A 17710-nucleotide genomic window follows, 5' to 3' on the forward strand; every position below is an offset into this window, starting at 1 on the left:
CTGTGGACCCCTCTGGGAGGCAGAAGATCTTTTCGGGTCCTTTCCCTTAAAGAATGCTCATGTGACACAGTTTGGCACCCCTGTTGGGGGCTTACAGTCCCCAGAGCGCACCCTGGAGCCCAGAGTACCTGCCTGTGTCCAAGGCACCTGTGTCCATTGGGTTGTGTGTGTGTGAGAGAATGTGTGTGTAAGTGTGACAGGTAGTGTGTATGTGACGGAGAGTGTGGGGCAGAGGGGAGATGTAACAGGTTTGGGATGAGACCTTCAGGGATGAGCCTGAAGCTGCCTTTCTCTGTTGCTACTGACAGTTGAAAAGTAGGTGGCTGGATTGTTCCCCTTCTTAAAACAAAATTCTCATAAGAAATGGTGGTTTCTTCCCAATCTGGGCACTTTTGAAGGAGGGAGGAGTTGGGGGGTACCCCAGCCAAGTGGTCATCGACCCCCAGTCTCCTGGTCTCTTCTCCATCTCCCACTTGGTGGTGTGAGCCCTCTGCCTGTCGGTGGGGTCAAATCCAGGCTCTGCCTCTTGCAGCTGCATGACCTTGACCAAGAGGCCTGTGCCCTCTGGGCCCCCGTTTCCACATTTACCACATGGCTATAGCGAGGGCTGCCTCCTTCCTTGATACCAGGTGGGCTGACAGGTGCATAGTAGGTACTTCGTAAACAGGCCTGCTTTTTCTCTGCTCACATTCAGGGCATTAGGATCTTAAAGCTTCTGACAATGTCTAGGAGCCCTAGATCCTTCCGGATAAATGCCCCTGACTGCTCACACAGGGTCTGGGCTGGCTTCACGGGGGTCTTGGACCCTGAGATGGACTAAGGACAGGTGTTATTTACAGCTGTGAGCCCCAAACAACAGTCCCCCGCGCCCAGCAGACAAGTGCAGGCAGCCCTGTGTGCAGGCAGCCCCATACGAACTCTCTGTTGTTACCCTTATTAAGAACGCTTTGCCTTTACGTAGAACCAGTCACCATCTCCTCCCAGCAGCCCTGGGAAGGAAAATCTGTGACTCTCCCAGCTTCACAGACTGGGAGCTTGGGAACCACAATGATGTTGGAAGACAAAGACACCCTGGGTGGGTCTCGCCCCAAACTGGGTGGCATTGTCCTCCCACCGTCAGCCTCTTCCCTGTGCCTCCTCGCCTGCTCACCACGTGCTGGGAACAGTGGGGTAACTTTGCGCTGGCATGGATGGGGTGTCTGCTTGGCGCCTTTGCTAAGCGAGGTCTGCGTGAAATGACGTAGCAGGCAGCCAGGGATGCACCTTGCAGGAGCAAGTCAAGAAGTCGGGAAGATAGAGGACAGACGGCCCCCTTGTCTGCCCTCACTCCTGCCCCAACTTGCTGGCTTTTCTCTGCTTAAACTTGCACTGCACTTCCTAGTTGTCCTGGGCTGGGAACTTCCCAGAACTTCCAGAACATTCAGGGCAGCCTCCCAGGCCCCCCCAGGTGTCCAGCTGCCTCTATGCACACGCCCCCTCCCCGATGCGAGGCTGCCTGGCTGTCCCCTCGCGTGCTTCGTCCATTGGACACATTGCTGTGCCCTCTCCTGGCTCCTCTCCTTTGTTCTGGGGCTGGAGGGTTCCCACCTTCCTGAAGCCTCTCCCGAGGGCTCTATTCTTTGGTAGCTCCTGGTTTTGTGGGTGCAGGGAGGAGAAACGAGGGGGAGACGACTCATGGCAGCATTGCAAATGGGATCCTTGCCCACGAGGGTCATGAATGTGGGATTGCTGCTGGATCCTGGCGAGGGGCCCAGAAACTTGTCTCCAGCAGAGTGACAATGTGTGAGCCAGGGGCGAGGCAGCCTCGTTCCCTCATCGCACCACCAGAGACAGTGGGTCTTGGGGGCCAGGGCTGCCCGAGGTTCACAGGGTCCCCAGGGCAGGTGGGTGTGCCCTGTTGGTGGGGTCCTGGACTAGCGCCCATCTGCCACCCTCGGCAACCCTGGGTAGGTGGGAGGACACCAGCCCTGGGGGGCCCGACCCTGAGGGAAGTCGTTAGTTCAGCCTCCGCAGATTTCTCCTTTAAGACACCCTTAGCCGCTCACGGTGTAGCCTCTGCTGCAAGTGACCGCTGCCTCCCATGCCCTGGCCTGCCCGGGGCTTTCACACATGCACCAATTTCTGCCTCACGGTGTAGAGAACACCAGGATGAGGGGGCTGGGGCAGGGGCTGGCAGAGGTGTCAGGTGAGGAGGACAGATGGTGGGGACCCTCCAGAGGCTCCTGCCCCCTCCACTCCTCCCTGTGTGCCGAGCTGAACTTGGGGTCCCGCCTTCTCTGCTGTGGGCGGGCGGGGAGTTCAGGGGAGGTGCAGCTGGACCGGCCACGGGTGGGGAGGCACCTCCTGAGCACCACAGCAGGGCCAGGTGGCCGGGTGGCAGCTTCCACACCTTCCACTCACCCACGTGGACAGTGGCCTCTGGTTTTACTTCTCTGACTTGATTTTTAAAAGATTAGCCACAGGTCTGCAACATGTGGCGGGACCTCAGTGTGGTGGCCGATTGCGGTGACCTGGCTCTGGCTGTGCTGAGCGGCAGCCCGTTTTGGGTTGTGGTTTCTTCGTACCCCCTGGGACCTGCCCCGCTGGCACTGAAGTAGTGAGAAGTGGTAGTGAACACTGTGTGGCCTCATGTCACATTATTACGCTCTTGGTTTTCGGATGTTTTACTGTGCTGTCCAGTCACTTGTGCGAGTTCTATAGAAGCTCTTGGGGGTGACAGAGGGAGGCTTCCCGGCACAGAAGACGCCTGGCGGCGTTTGGAGGTGTAGGTGCATTGGAGGGCAGGCTCTCCAGGGGGAAGGAGCTGCATAGACATGGAGGGCTTGAGGGGGGCGGGTGGGGGCCTGGACTGGGGCTCACTGCCCACTCCTCACAGGGCATGGCCGGGCTGACGAGGACTGTGGGGACGAGCGGGGCCGCCACCGGGAGGATCGGCTGCTGGGGGCGAGACTGGACCGGGACCAAGAGAAGCTGCTCAGGTGAGGGGAACAGAGGGGGCCTGGGGCGTCTGGGAGCATCCCCCATGGGCGACTGGAATGACCCTAGATGGGCATGGCCCCTTGACCATGGGGCCATGGTGCTGACAGTGGGAGCTACCCCAGCCCAGGACCCTGATCCTGGGCCAGGGGACCCACAGCCCCTCTCTTGGGCAAGGCCTGGGGCCCTTTCTGACCTGAGCGCATGCCTCTGTTCTCTGGGTGCAGTGCTGTCCTGACAGTGGCCTGTTGTCTACTGGTTACTTGGGGCGATGTCCCGGCTGCCGTCCAGACTATTGTTGATATTTCTGTTCCCTTCCAGAGAAAGTAAGGAGCTGGCCGACCTGGCCCGCCTACACCCCACCAGCTGTGCTGCTAACGGCCTAAACCCCAACCTCATGGTAACTGGGGGCCCAGCACTGGCAGGCTCAGGTCGCTGGTCCGCAGACCCTGCGGCCCACCTGGCCACTCACCCCTGGCTGCCCCGCTCAGGTAGCACATCCATGTGGCTTGCCGGACACCCCTATGGTGAGTGTGGGACTATTTCTCCCTTATTTGGTGGGGGTGGTGGTGGTATGTGGGGCTAGAGGAGGCCCCATGTGATTCTTGCTGGAGCCCAGCTCTGGTGGCTGGTTTAAGGTAGGACAGGACTGTGGGTGGAGGGCAGCCAGGACCCATCCTCAGAGCTGGCTGCTGCCTGCCTTTGTCAGGGCAGCCTCTGCCCCTCTGCCATGCTCCCTCTCCCACATTGTGCAGGATGGTCATGATTATGGCATCGGCCTCATGGCGTTTCTCTGCTCAGCCTGTTTAGGGATGGTGCCCAGGGGTGGGTAGTTGTGGGCTTGTGTGCAGCCCTTACCCCTTGGCTTCCTGCACTGAGGTCCCAGGAGGTGGGGAGCTGGGGAGTGGGCAGATTAGGGGCTGGGCTTGGGGTTCCCAGCACTGACTTGGGCTTGGGTCTCTTCTAGGCTTGGGTCCCCCCTCTCTGCACCAGGGCATGGCACCCGCCTTCCCACCTGGCCTGGGGGGCTCCCTGCCATCAGCCTACCAGTTTGTCAGGGACCCCCAGTCTGGCCAGCTAGTGGTCATTCCCAGCGATCATCTGCCTCACTTTGGTAAGTGGTGGCCATGTGGTGGGGGACAAGGGGTTCGGTGGCCTCGCCCAGCAAGTCTGTCCTAAATACCTAGCGCCTCTTGCTGGCGGTGGCGGAGAGAGGGTCCTCTCAGCAAATGGATGGCTGGGGCTCAGAGAGGATGTTCTAACGTCCATCCATGGTTTCCATGTGTGATAAAGCCACAAGGGTCCTTGTTGTGATAAGCTCCTACCCAAACACCATGCAGAGAACCAAAGCAGGGCTGCCCTGGTGAGGCGTGGACCCCCTGCATTGGCACCCCATCCCCCAGGGATCTACTTTGCAGACCACTGGGTGCAGTGGGGGAATGAGCTAGGAGTCCTGTCAGTACGCTACAGCTGTGAGGCCTTGGGGACGTCCCAGGTGGGTTGTGGACAGGCTCTGTGCCCTGGGCCTGGGATGTGGCTGCCCGTAGCAAGGGGGGAGCATTCAGGAGTCCAGTCAAGTCCAGCTCCGCCCCTCTTGAATGTCCTTTCTCTGGCCTCAGCTTTCCCATCTGCACAATGGAGGGGGGTGCGGAGTGTCAGGCTGTGGGTGCAGCCTCACTGTCTGTCTCACCCCCAGCGGAGCTGATGGAGCGGGCCGCAGTGCCGCCCCTCTGGCCTGCCCTGTATCCACCAGGCCGCAGCTCCCTGCACCACGCCCAGCAGCTGCAGCTCTTCTCCCAGCAGCACTTCCTGCGACAGCAGGAATTCTTGTACCTGCAGCAGCAGGCAGCCCAGGCCCTGGAGTTGCAGAGGAGCGCCCAGCTCGTGGTGAGTGGGGTGGGGCAGTCACAGGGTGGTGGGGAGGGGTGCAGTGAGACCGCTCCTATCAATGGCAAGGCACACAGGCCCACCAGCAGAAACTGCAAACAGTTATGGAGTATGAGGCTAGAGGTCTGGGAGGGCCTCCTGGGGTGACATCTACCCAGAGACCTGAAGGAGTCAATCATGGAGGAGCCCTCCAGGCAGAGGGGATAGTGTGAGCAAGGCCCAGAGGCGGACGGAGCCTGGCAGGGGCGGGGTACAGGGAGCAGTGGGGAGACTGAGGCAGGAGAGGTGGCCTTGTGAACTGGGGTAGTTTGGATGGGACAATGACGGGATCCTGTGCTGTATCCTGTGCCCAGACTGGCCCGGCTGTCCACTTGGTGGCCCTGGGTTCTCCTCTCAGGCTGGGCCTGGCCTGACACCCATGTTGCCTGATCCCATAGGACAGGAGACATGAGGAGTCCCCCATGTGGGTGGGCTCCACAAAGGCCACCGTCCTCCTATCTCCTTGAAGGTATTCTGGGATGTCTGTCCTCTGCTCGGCTTTGTCCCCCCTCCCTGGTGCAGCAGCCACTCAGGAGGAGTCGGCAGAGCTGGCACATACAGCAAACAGCGTCCTGGGTTTGAACCTTAGCTCTGCTATACGTGGCTGTGTGCCCTTGGGGAAGTAACGTCACCTTTCTGTGCTTCAAGTTTCCTCTGCTGGAAAAGGGAGATGCTAGTAATTCCTACATTATCAGGTGTCAGTGAGATTGAGTAATTATGAGTGGCTGGTGTGGGGAGCATTTCTCCAGTGTGTTTTGTGTGTGGACTGCCTGGCCCCCCGCAAGCACTGGCTGTCTTTGAGCCAGCTCCCTGCTGTTCTCAGAAGTCAGCAAAGACAGGAAGACTCCCCCTGCCTGCCCTGAGAGGTTTTGAGATAAGACAGGTAGTAAGTTCTCTGTGCAGGTAGCTATCCTAATGCCGTGAAGGTGCGGGAGCAGGGTGGCTCCTTAATCTTCAGGACCCTCATGCCTCTGTCCTGGCCTCCCTCGCCCTGACTGTGAGGGTCCCAGTGGGGCCAGGGTCCAGACTGGAGGTCCCTGCAACCTCATCTGCTGGGGTTCTACAAGGAATGCCATGTTTGTTACACGCATGCTGTGACGGAATGTCCATCTCAGGCTGGGGGGTGGGCAGCCGGTACCCCGGATCCTGTCTGAGGTTCTCTGTGGGCTGAGGTGGCAATCCTTGGGGACAGGGAAGGTGCTGGGTGATGAGTCCTGCCAAGCTGACCCTGCCTGCTGGCCTCCTCCCCAGCAGGAGCGGCTGAAGGCCCAGGAGCATCGGGCAGAGATGGAGGAGAAAGTGAACAAGCGGAGCCTGGAGGCTGCGGGCAAGGCCAGCCTGGCTGCCGCGGGCCCTGGGCTGCTGCCTCGGAAGCCCCCCGGCCTGGCTGCTGGCTCCACGGGCACCTATGGCAAGGCCATGAGCCCACCGCCGTCTCCCCGAGCTTCCCCTGTGGCTGCCCTGAAGGCTAAGGTCATTCAGAAGCTGGAGGATGTGACCAAACCGCCACCCACCTATGCCTACCCTGCCACGCCCAGCTCCCACCCCACCAGCCCACCACCTGCCTCCCCGCCACCCACACCTGGCATCACCCGCAAGGAGGAGGCGCCTGAGAATGTTGTCGAGAAGAAGGACTTGGAGCTGGAGAAGGAAGCCCCAAGCCCCTTCCAGGCCTTGTTCTCAGGTAGGAGCATGGCTGAGACCCAGGCAGCTGTCTGCTGCCGAGAAAACTTGCCCCCATGTGTTCATTTAGTCATTTATTCCTTTATTCCTTCATTCCTTCTGTCTGCCGAGTGCCTGTCATGTACCGGGCCCACTGCCAGGCTCTGGAATGAATGCATGAACAGCACACAGTAGGACAGAATCTCTCTCTGGCCCCTCAGTGGTAGTGTCAGGGGTAATGGGCACAATAGCAGAACATATTTCAGAAGGACTCATTCTGAGCATTGAGCAAAGTAAGGACCCATAGGACACTCAGCACCATGCCTGGCGCATAGTAGGTGCTAAGTTGTCACGTTGATAGCAGTACAGGGACACACATTCTGGGCTGTACCCCCATCCCCCTGTCTTGTATCAGTGGGGACATGCAGCAGGTGGCCTGGATGGGGCCTGAGGCTTGTGTTCTTCCTCCCTGGTGATGGTAAGAGTGCACATGGGACCACTGGAGTTTGAATTCAGATTCTGCCACCAGAAAGCTGTGTGATTTTGGGCAAGTGGCTGCCAGTCTCTGGGGAGATTCCATGCCACGCTAATGTCCAGTGCCAAGCACATGCCTGGCCCCAGGGGCTGTTCCATGCATCTATCTCCCCTGGTTGGGTTCCTTTTAAGTACCTGCCACTTGCACAGCTGAGGGCTGGCCCTGGGAACACTGCACAGATTCAGGCACACACTACCCTGCTGTCAGGGAGATTTCACTCGGGGGCGGGAGGGAGTTGGGAGTGAAAGAGTGGGGGGGGGGGCAGCCCTGTATTACTTATTATCATTTTTTTCACAACATGGATGCCCCAACTTTGCTTTAATGGGGTGTGGCAGGCAATTCTTGTGAAATGGAGGCCAGCGATGGCACTGACTGGGTGGGGACTATTTGGGGTCTTATTAAAGAAGTATTTGCTTCTAGTCCAGCCTTGCGCTGGGTACTAAGCAGGGAGGGGCTAGAGAAAGCGCCGACTGTGGTTTCTGCCTTTGAGTCTGAAGACTCTTGGGGACAGGATAGTGGCCCCGGGGTTCCTCTGATGCTGCTTGGAAGAGATCCCAGTGAGCAGAGAGGGGGCCATGGGCCTCTGTCCTGGCTGGTGGGTGGGCGTTGATGGGGACCCAGGGATGTGACACATGGCAGGAGAAGAAGCCCTGCTGACTTGCAATGTCCTTGGCAGATGTCCCACCCAGGTACCCGTTTCAAGCCCTGCCACCACACTACGGGAGGCCCTACCCGTTCCTGCTGCAGCCCACCGCGGCCGCTGACGCCGACGGCCTGGCCCCTGATGTACCGCTCCCGGCTGACGGGCCTGAGCGCCTGGCGCTCTCGCCCGAGGACAAGCCCATCCGCTTATCCCCCTCCAAGATCCCAGAGCCGCTGCGGGAGGGCCCGGACGCAGAGCCCCTGGTGGAGCGGGAGGTGAAGGCAGAGGTGGAGGACATGGACGAAGGCCCCCAGGAGCTGCCCTCCCTCGAGTCACCGCTGACACTGCGCCCTGAGGAAGCCATGGTGGCCCCGAGCCCCACGGGAGGCTGTGGAGGTGGCCTGCTGGAGGCCCAGGCGCTGGGCGCCAGCGGGCAGGGTGCTGTGGAGCCCTCTGGGTGCCCAGACTTTGCCGAGGGGGCTGAAGCAGGGGTTGACTCGCCGGGCCGAACAGTATCCTGCACGGCCGCTTCGGATCTGGGGGGGCGGCTGACCCCCGAGACACTGGTCGAGGCTAAGGAGGAGCCTGTGGAGGTGCCTGTGGACGTGGCTGTGGCCATGCCCGTGGCAGAGGCGGTGCCCGAGGAAGGCCTGGCCCAAGCGGCCCCGAGTGAGCCCCGGCCCAGCCTGGAATCAATAGACTGTGACGTGCCAGCCAGGGAGGGAGAGTGCCTGAGTCCGGAGGCCCGGGAGGCTGCACCTGTGCTGGGCAGCGCCTGCTTCCTGGAAGAGGAGGGCTCCGGCCAGTTCCTGCCTGGCCTGGAGGACCCGCTGGCTGGCATGAACGCCCTGGCTGCCGCCGCAGAGCTGCCCCAGGCCAGGCCTCTGCCCTCCCCGGGCACTGGAGCCCAGGCCCTGGAGAAGCTGGAGGCCGCTCAGAGCCTGGTGTTGGAGCAGACTTTCCTGCACGGCATCACCCTGCTGAGCGAGATCGCAGAGCTGGAGCTGGAGAAGCGGAGCCAGGAAGTGGGAGGTGAGCCACGCGGGGCGGGGCGTTTCTATGGTTTGGTTTTTAAAAAGTTTTTTTTAGAAGGTTTAAAAATTTCAAAAACCCCCAGGATATGGCTTTTTCATAGTCACTTTTTAAGAATTGTCGTAAAACACACGTAACATGAAACTTACCATTGTGACCAGTTCAGTAGGTTATGGACTTTCACATGCGCAACTGATCTATGGGGTTTCTTAGTGGTGAAATTTCTCCCCGTTTTGTCAGTGGTGAGTTTTGTATTAGCAGGATTCTTTGGGTTGCAAGGGACAGAAACTCTGATTTTTAATTGGCTTAGAAAAGTCAGGAAATGTATTGGCTCACAGAACCAAAGTACAGCAGTAATTAGGTAGTTTCAGGTATGGCTTAATCCAGGCGTCCTAACCAAGTCATCAGTAGTTGCGTTTCTTCCCAGCCCTCTTCCTGGTCCCTCTCTCTTCCCTTGCTCCACTTTTCTCTGTTGGCTTCATTCAAGACAGGCCCACTGTTCTCATGGTGGTGGTGGTGGGGGGGTCCTCAGTACTTTTTACATGCCCATGGGCCTACCTAGCTCAGCAGACTCCCAGGGAGCTCTGGCAAAGATGGTACAGTTCATCCTCATTAGCTCTCTGGGGTTCATGCTTTTTGCACAAGCAAATCCTGTGGCCCAGAAGATGGGATGGACCAGGCTGATCATGCACCACTCTTAATGGGCTGTCACCTCTGGAATGCACGGAACAGTGGGCCTCCGGAGGAAATGGGGCGTCTTAAGCAGAAGGGCCAGTGAAATCTGGGCTGGGCACAAAATCCCTGATGTTCAACATGGAAAATTGGGGTGCTCCAAGAAATGTGTGACCAAGGAAAGGGCTGTGGGCCAGGTGTAGCCTCACACCCCATGTGGCCCAGAACATCTGGAGGAAGGACCGAGGCATGGCTGCTGAGGAGCTAATAGCACTGCCAATGTTTGCGTGTGTTTCCTCTGGAATTGTTGCTACACACGTTTCTAAAATTAAGACTGTTTTGTAAACTGTTCTGTAACCTGCCCTTTTCACTTAGTGTATTCTTTACTAAACATTTTTCAGATTTTCTTAAAACATTGTAAATGTTTTAGATTTAAAACATTTGTGTCTTTTAAAAATATTATTTTAGGGACTACCCAGTTTTTTGCCCAGTGGAGGCCCCATCCTTTGATGACCCAATCTGAGATTGTCAGGCATTTTAGTTTACCTTTTTTTCTTTTTGTCTTTCTTTTTTTTGCTGTTGTAAATAATGTGATGATTACCCTTGAAGAGAAATCTTTGCCCCTGCTTCTGATTTTCCTGGGGATGGATTCCCAGGGGTAGAATTGTTGAGTCAAAAGGCCACATTTGCAAGCTTTTTCACGTTATGGTCAAACGGCCCCCCAGGAAACTTGGACAAGTAACATTCCCCCCCCCCCCAGGTGTCTGTTGTTTTGTTGTTCTAAGTTCATTGCTTCTTTTCTTTCATTTATATGGTTTGCTATAAAAAAAAATTACTTTCTGCAGAGGAAAATGAAAACCCTCTTGATCTACCAACTGTTGGTGGGTTTTCTGAGGGGACTGCAGAGGGCCAGGGGCATCTGAGTAGGGGCTGAGCGTGGGTCCCCCAGTTTGTCTGCTGCCCACCCTTGCCCCTTCTTGCACTCCTGCCTCATTTTCTGTTTGGGGACCTTACATACCCTCATTCAACAAATAGTTATTAAGTGCCTACTCTGTTCCCGGCGTGGTTTCGACTGCTGGGGCCCCGCAGTAAACAGGCCGTCTATGTATACACCATCCAGTGCAGCCCTCAGCACTGTCAGGTGGTGACAGAGAGTGGGTGGAAACGCTGGGAAGGGTGGTCTTTTAGGGGATGGCCAGGGAAGCTCCTCTTCATAAGGGGTCCCGAGGAAGGAAAGGGAGGAAGGCTCTTCTACAGAAAACTTTTCCAGGCTAAAGGAACAGCAAGTGCAAAGGCCCTGAGGTGACAGTGTATGTTACTTTGGAACAAGAACAAGGAGGCCAGGGACTGAAGGGGAGTGGGAGGGGGGGGGAGTGGTGGTGAGGAGGTCGGGGGGATAAGGCAGGAGCAGCTCCAGGGGTCTTTTACTTCCAGTGAAATGGAGCGCCGTTGGGAGAGGGTTTTGAGCTGGAGTAGAAGGATTGGACGTAAGCAGGGCCGCTGTGGGACTGTGTGGAGAGCTGAGGCAGGAGGAGGGGAGAGCCATGGGGAGGCTCCCGTCTCCTTCCAGGCCCTCAGTGGTGGGGTGCAGAGGGGAGGAGCAGGTGGGTTCTGGGGGAGCCAGCAGGCTCTGCTGACAGACCGGATATGGGTGTGGAGGGACCATTCTAGGCGTTTGGCCTGAGCTGCTGGAGAGTTATTTTGCCAGTGTCTGAGCTGGGAAAGTGGTGGGGGAGCAGGTGTTGGGGAAAGATCAGCAGTTGGTCTGACACTGACACTAATGCTGGGGTGTAGCACTGTGCAGTGGGGGTGTGGCTCCGCGCTGGTCTCAGGCTCTGGCTCGGGGAAGAGTGCACTTGGAGGCAGGGCTGAGAGGTACTGCGGTCCCTGTGGCCTTCTTAGTCACTGGTGGAATACTGAGCATTAGTCCTCTGCAGTTTCTTCTGGGCAGTGCAGAGCAGGTGTCCAAGGCTCCTGGGCCACTTCTTGGAGCCGTCAGCCCTCCCACTTTCCCCTCCTCCCCCGTGCGGCTACCTACACGTGAGTGAACAGGGCGGCCTGGTGTGCTGCCCTTCCTACCTGCTCCCCTGTGACTGACGCAGGGTCCTGGGGACTCTGGTGCACATTGGGCTCCTGTTCCCGGGACTCCTCTGCCTTGGTAACGCCACAGGCTGCCATCAGTCAGCAAGGTGTGCCGTAACTAACGCCACAGGCGGGGCGGCTTAGATAACAGAAAGACATCTTCTCACAGCCTGGAGGCGGGAAGTCTGAGATCCAGGTGCACACAGGGCTGCCTCCATGAGGCCTCTCTCCTGGGGGGGGTAGACGGCCGTCTTCTCCCTGTGCCTTCACATGGTCGTCCTTCTGTGTGTGTCTGTGTCCGAACCTCTTAAAAGGACGAGGGTGTATTGCATTAGGCCCACCGCACTGACTTCACTTTAACGTGCTCACCTCCTTGAAGATCATCTCCAAATAAGGCCCCATTCTGACGTACTGGGGTTCGGACTTCAACATATGGATTTGGGGGGACACAGTTCAACCCATAGTAGCTGGAACTAGAGTCATTCAGGCTGCCCTGGGCTGTCAGTTCTGAGAGGCCCAGCAAGACTGGTTTCTTGGAGGGTGAAGGAGGTGACCAAGCCACACTTTGGTGTCCCCTCCTCTGTACCAACAACTAAGACTTACGAGGACCTTGAAGGGGCAGGGTGGTGCGCAGGCGTCACCTCAGGCTGGACATGTGCTTCGATCTAATACCACCTCTGGGAACTGATGGGGTTCACCACTGTGTGGCCTCAGTTTCCATCAGGACAAAGAGCAAAGCCAGTGGTTCCCAACTGGCAGTGACACGGCTGGTGTTACAACTAGTGGGGAGTACTGCTGACATCTAGTGGGTAAAGACAGGATGTGCTAAGCATCCTGCCACAAATGCTGGGACAGCCGCCCCCACAGCAGAGAGCCAGCTGCGGGAACAGGCCTGGCTCTGGTCAGGGTGGAGAAGCCCTGACCTGTGCGACTAAGGTCGATTTCATGGCAGGAAAGAATACACCTTTTTCCTCAAGCACACATGGAACATTCACGAAGATCAAGCATATATTAGATCACAAAGAAGACATCAATAAAAAAAATTAAGACTCATGTTAATTTGGTAGAGAGATGGTGGGGAAGCTGGCCCCTGTGTACCGCTGCTGAGGTTGTGAGTTGCTGCTCCTTTCCGAAGGGCACTCGGAATACTTATCAGAGATAAACACACACACCTGGATCACAGTAATCACATGGGTAGGAATTTTCTTGACACGTGTCCTTGCTGTGTGCTTATCTGTCCACTGCAAAAAAGACAAACATGTCAGACACGACCGAAATGCCACCGGTGAGGATTATATAGATAAATTAAAGCTCATCAATGCAACAGACCGCTGGCTGTTGCTATTAAGATTGGCCATATAAATTGCTGACATTCTAGTATTTTTGACCTATAGAAATGGTTTTTATAAGATTCAAGCTAGACATAAGAAGATAGATCTTTATTATATGCTGATGTGGAAAGATGTTAAGTAGAAAAAAGCAAAGCATGATACGTTATGTATTGATTGATGGCATTTTTATATTTATAAAGGGTGCCCACATATATTCCGTATGTTTGAATGTGCACGAACGTTTCTGGAACCATCTACCAGAAACCGTCAGCAGTAGCATCCCCAGGGAGGGACTTGGTTTGTTTTTTATCGTGTGCGTATGTTACTGTTTACAAAACTTAATTTTGGGCTCTTCTTTTCTGGTGATAAAAAACATGCACATTCCTCATGGGAAATTTTAAGGACAGATCCAAAGAGAGCCACAGTGCTAGAAAGAACCTGTGCCAGCCTTCGGTGACTGCCACACGTTCTTCTGTGTATGAGATGAGCAAAGGTTTTGAGGAGCAGGACCAGGATGCCTGTCCCGTGACGTCCTTACTTAGCTCAGTTCCTGCGTCTCAGAAGGGCTGTGCAGTCCACTCAGCATCCTGGGGGCCGTGTGGCCTCGGGCATGTCTGGAGCTCACTCTGGGCCCCCTTCTACTCCGTGTGGGGTCCTGGGGGGGGGGTAGACTGCATCACCTGTCAGTCCTGCCGGCGGGCACAGCAGCCTGGGCTCACCGCCTCCTGCCTGTAGGTGCAGAGCGGGGCCTGGCGGTGCGGCCCTCCCTGGAGAGCCTGCTGGCGGCCAGCAGCCACGTGCTGAAGGACGTACTGGACAGCCCCTTTGTGGACCCGCTCAAGAACCTGCGGCTTCCACGGGAGCTGAACCCCAACAAGAAGTACAGCTGGATGCAGAAGAAGGAGGAGCGGGTGAGATGTTATATTTCCTGCCTGTGGCCTATAGGGTGGGGTGGAGACGGGTCTCTCTCCCCCACCCCCACCCAGAGGCCACCTTGCCTGGGGTGTGGCTGGCTTTGGAGTTGGAAGGGCCTGATTCAAGTCCACCTTCTGCCACCAATTTGCTTTTCAGTCCCAGGCAAGTCAGTTCCCCTTTCTGGGCCTCAGTTTACCCATTTGATAACATGTCAAGAGCATGTTGGCGGCAGCTTGATGGGTTGGGAAGAGCAGACCTGGCTGTGCCCATTGTGGCCTGTGGGCCTGGGGCAAGTGGCCTCACCTCCCTGTGTGTCCACATGTAGCCAGCACTGCGGGAGCACTTGTTAAGGTCGATGTGGCCCTGACGGAGCCCGGCCAAGTTGGTGTTTTGGTCCCTGGCACGCAGATGAGGTGTCTGTGTTTTGCCCAAGGCCACAGCTAGTAGGTGGCAGAAATGGGATTTGAGCTGGGCCCCTGGTTGTTGACCTGAAGCCTTGCCCGCCATCCCTTGTCTGACTGGATGCCTGACAAGCCTGTGGGAGACGTGGGCGTCGGTGTCCTCACCCCTCGTCTCCCCCCAGATGTATGCCATGAAGTCCTCCTTGGAGAACATGGACGCCATGGAGCTGGACTTCCGCATGCGGCTGGCCGAGGTCCAGCGGCAGTATAAGGAGAAGCAGCGGGAGCTGGTGAAGCTGCAGAGACGCCGCGAGTCCGAGTGAGTGAGCTCCCCGCCACACCCCCGGGCCCAGGCCCGCAGCGGCGCCCTGGTCGGGCTCTCGTAGGCGCTGGCGCTCAGTAGGTCTGCTGTGGTAGGCCATCAGAGGTGTGTGTGGACCCGAGTGATGTGGGCGCATCGTGTGTCCCTTCTCTGCGCCCCCTCCACCCCCCAGGTTCACAGCCAAGCGTGTGATTCTTTTTAAGGGACAGGCGCGAGGAACCCCATAGAAGCTTGGCACGCAGAGGCCCTGGCAGGCCGAGGAAACGGACCCACGCCCTGAGCGCCCTGTCGCCCCCCCGCAAGAGAGGGAAGAGCCGCAACAGTAGCGGAAAGTAAGGCTGGCCCCTCGGTGGGTCGGGGACTGGCACAGAGCTCGGAGGGGAGGCGTGCGGGCCCACACAGGGCCTGCGTCTGGGCGCTGGGGACCTCGAGTCCCTTGGATTTTGACCCACCTGGTTTGGTAGCTCTCAGGGAGCATGGCGCGCTGCCTGAGCCAGGAGGGTAAGCCAGGCGAGTGGCGGAACGGACAGGCAGACTCATCCCGCCAGGACTGAGCGACCGGTGACCCCAGTGAGAGTTTCTGGGCCGTCACCCTAGTGCTTCACCCATCATCCTGCCACGCCTACTTCCTCTGTGGCTAGGGACTAATTCTCCCTCCTCTCCACACTCCTCCTCCCTGTGGAGGGGCCACTGAGCTCCCAGCCCCACGGGATGGGCTCTGACTCGTGCTGTCACTTAGTTCTTTCCATGCTGGACAGTGTCATTCTCGTCCTGCTGGCCTGACCTGCTGGCTCATCATGCCTGAGTTTGTACCCTGCGACCCAGGGCCGTCTCCTTCGTGTGTGTACTCTGGGGACAAGCTCCTTGGGTGGCAGCAGAAGCTACCTCTGGAGGTTTTCCTGACTGCTGGCTGGATTGAGAGCTTTTTCTCCAGGCCGATATGGATGGGAAAGACGTTGTGGTCTTCCCTGGGTGTGGGGACAATGAGGTCTAAGGAGAATGGGGCCCATCAGAGGACTGGGGTGGAGTGTCTTTTAGCCTCAACATCAGAGCAGGTGATGCCAGGTGCGTGGCCTAGTGCTTGCCTTGAGAAAGCAGAGGGGACCATGGTGTGCTTTCAGGAGGAACGGGAGGCAGTGGGTTGGCCCCAGTTCTTCTCAGGAGAACCGCAGGGGCGCCCGCATCGTGCATTTAACATCCTTGGATGTTCCTGAATGAGGAGAGCGCAGAGAGAGGCGAGCCACAGAGGGGTAGGGAAAGCAGGCCCTGGAGAAGACAGCAGAGTCTGGGACCCGTGGCATGTAAGCCCACTGGTTAGGAATGCAGACCCTGGAGGCCGTTGCACTTCCTGCTTTTGCGTCCCTGCCCCAACTCTTGCTGTGACCTCGGGCCCGGTGTGAGCTTTTCAGTTTCCTGATCTATAAAAATAGTACATAGAACAAAGCGTTGTTTTGTGGCTCAAATACAAAGCACTAACATGGGACAAGACACACAGTAAGCACCCGGTGAAAATGAGCTGCTTTTGTTATTAGTACTTATAAGGGTTGGATTAGCAATAGAGCAGGCAAGAGAAGCCTTAAACAGGCCCATGTCCCGATGGCTGATACTCCCCAGGCTGCAGGAGACCGGCCAGTGGCTCTTCATATAAGCTCTGGATCTTAGTGCCCCTGCCATCCTGGTGGGCTTCCTGGGCATTTCTGATCCTCGTTCTTGGCACATTTTGGTAAGAGGTGTCTGACCATGCAGAGCTGTGTGTGTGTGTGTGTGTGTGTGTGTGTGTGCGTGTGTGTGTGTGAAGGAGCACAAGAAAGAAAGAGGCCAGCAGAGGATACTGCCTTGGAGAAATTCTTCTTCTTTCCCATTAAACTCTCATTCTGCCTCATTCACAAATATCCCAGAATCCCAGCACCATAGTTTCAACAAGATCCATCTCCCCAGATTCGTCACTGTCATCACTGTCTGTGCTTCAGCATCCAGAGCCCACCCTTCAGGCCCACGAGGGCGGACCCCAGTCTGAGTACTGCCTGGCCAGGGTGCTGACCAATGTTGCCTCTGGTTGCAGGCTGAGCAGCAAGCCCCTGCTGACGTCGGATGCCTACGAGCTGGGAGCAGGGATGAGGAAGAGACACAAGGGGCCTGAGGAGGAGCACGATGCCCTCATTGGAGCGGGGAGAGCTCGGGGCAGGAGCCAGCCTTGGGACGAGCACGAAGGCTCATCGGACTTCATGAGTCAGGTCAGTAGCCCCGTCTTCCAGCTGTGCTATCATGTCGGGCAGAAGGTCCGCAGGGTGTGGAGTTCACATTCCCTTTGCGGGTCTGTTGGCCCTACAGCTATACAGAAATTGTAGAAATGGGTGCCTTCGTGCCAGGGTGACTTCTCCAATCTTCCTTCTTGTAAGGAAAGGGAAATTATGGCCCAGAGGAGGTCAGAGACTTACCAAGTAAGCCTCGGGTGCACCTGAGACCGAAAGCCACATCCCCTGTGTGTCCTCCAGGACCCTGTGCTGAAGCCAAGAAGAGAAACTGCAAGTTCTTAACCAGATAATGCAGTGTAATTGTTTAAGAAGCAGCTTCACTTTGTAGTTCTAAGAAACAAGGGCTTGATGCCATTGTAATTTCCTCTGTGAACTCTCCAAGGGCAATGGGGTGAGAGCCAACTCCTTGATTTTTCTTACTTCTGCGGAGCATTGAAATCACACACTTAAGGCCCTTGTCTCTAAATACTGATGCACCTTGTCATTCCTCCTTGTCGAGCCCTGCGCGAGGGGGCAGTTTCGGCGGACTTGGCCATCAGAGGGAGGTACTCACGTAAGGGAGACAATCCAGGAGGGAAGAGAGCCAGTTAGTACATCGGGATCCTTTAAACTCTCAAATTGGGAAGGATACTCTTTTAATTGTTTAAATGACACCATCCTAGCTTTTTTTCCCTTAGGAAATGTTACCTGATGAAAGAAAATAGAGATAAAATGTTCAAATGAGGGGCATTAATAGCTTTGAAACTGCACATTTCACTTCAACAACAAATGACTACAGCGCATGAGAGTGCAGGCAGGGATCTAATCTTTGAAATCTCTAATTGTTTTTTCTGCTTCTGGCATGCCTGAGGCATTTTCTTGGCAGCTTTGGCCCGTGTCGTTGGATGGGCTGATTTAGGCTGTGTGGCAGTCTTCATGAGCTGCTCTAGGTAGTTGAGATAAGCAGCTCAGCCGGGCT

The 17710-nt window shown here is 56.7% G+C and overlaps 1 protein-coding gene across 8 annotated transcripts in view; it reads left to right on the top strand.

Moving 5' to 3' along the window:
* TNRC18 (trinucleotide repeat containing 18) overlaps positions 1–17710 on the top strand; it is a 75632-nt gene that overhangs the window by 28809 nt on the left and 29113 nt on the right. For 6 of the 8 annotated variants that reach the window (XM_019753620.3, XM_074313972.2, XM_088798787.1 and 3 more), the window contains 10 exons: positions 2876–2978; positions 3298–3503; positions 3944–4090; positions 4673–4863; positions 6154–6586; positions 7776–8774; positions 13595–13770; positions 14358–14494; positions 14701–14829; positions 16560–16731. In XM_019753620.3, the coding sequence (XP_019609179.3) occupies positions 2876–2978; positions 3298–3503; positions 3944–4090; positions 4673–4863; positions 6154–6586; positions 7776–8774; positions 13595–13770; positions 14358–14494; positions 14701–14829; positions 16560–16731 (2693 nt within the window). The remainder of the gene's footprint in view (positions 1–2875; positions 2979–3297; positions 3504–3943; positions 4091–4672; positions 4864–6153; positions 6587–7775; positions 8775–13594; positions 13771–14357; positions 14495–14700; positions 14830–16559; positions 16732–17710) is intronic. The other 2 variants (XM_074313968.2, XM_074313971.2) reach the window with 2 other exon arrangements.

This window comes from Rhinolophus sinicus, chromosome 5 (genome assembly GCF_057876585.1).
Source record: "Rhinolophus sinicus isolate RSI-liver-muscle chromosome 5, RSI-T2T, whole genome shotgun sequence".
Classification (NCBI taxonomy): domain Eukaryota; kingdom Metazoa; phylum Chordata; class Mammalia; order Chiroptera; family Rhinolophidae; genus Rhinolophus; species Rhinolophus sinicus.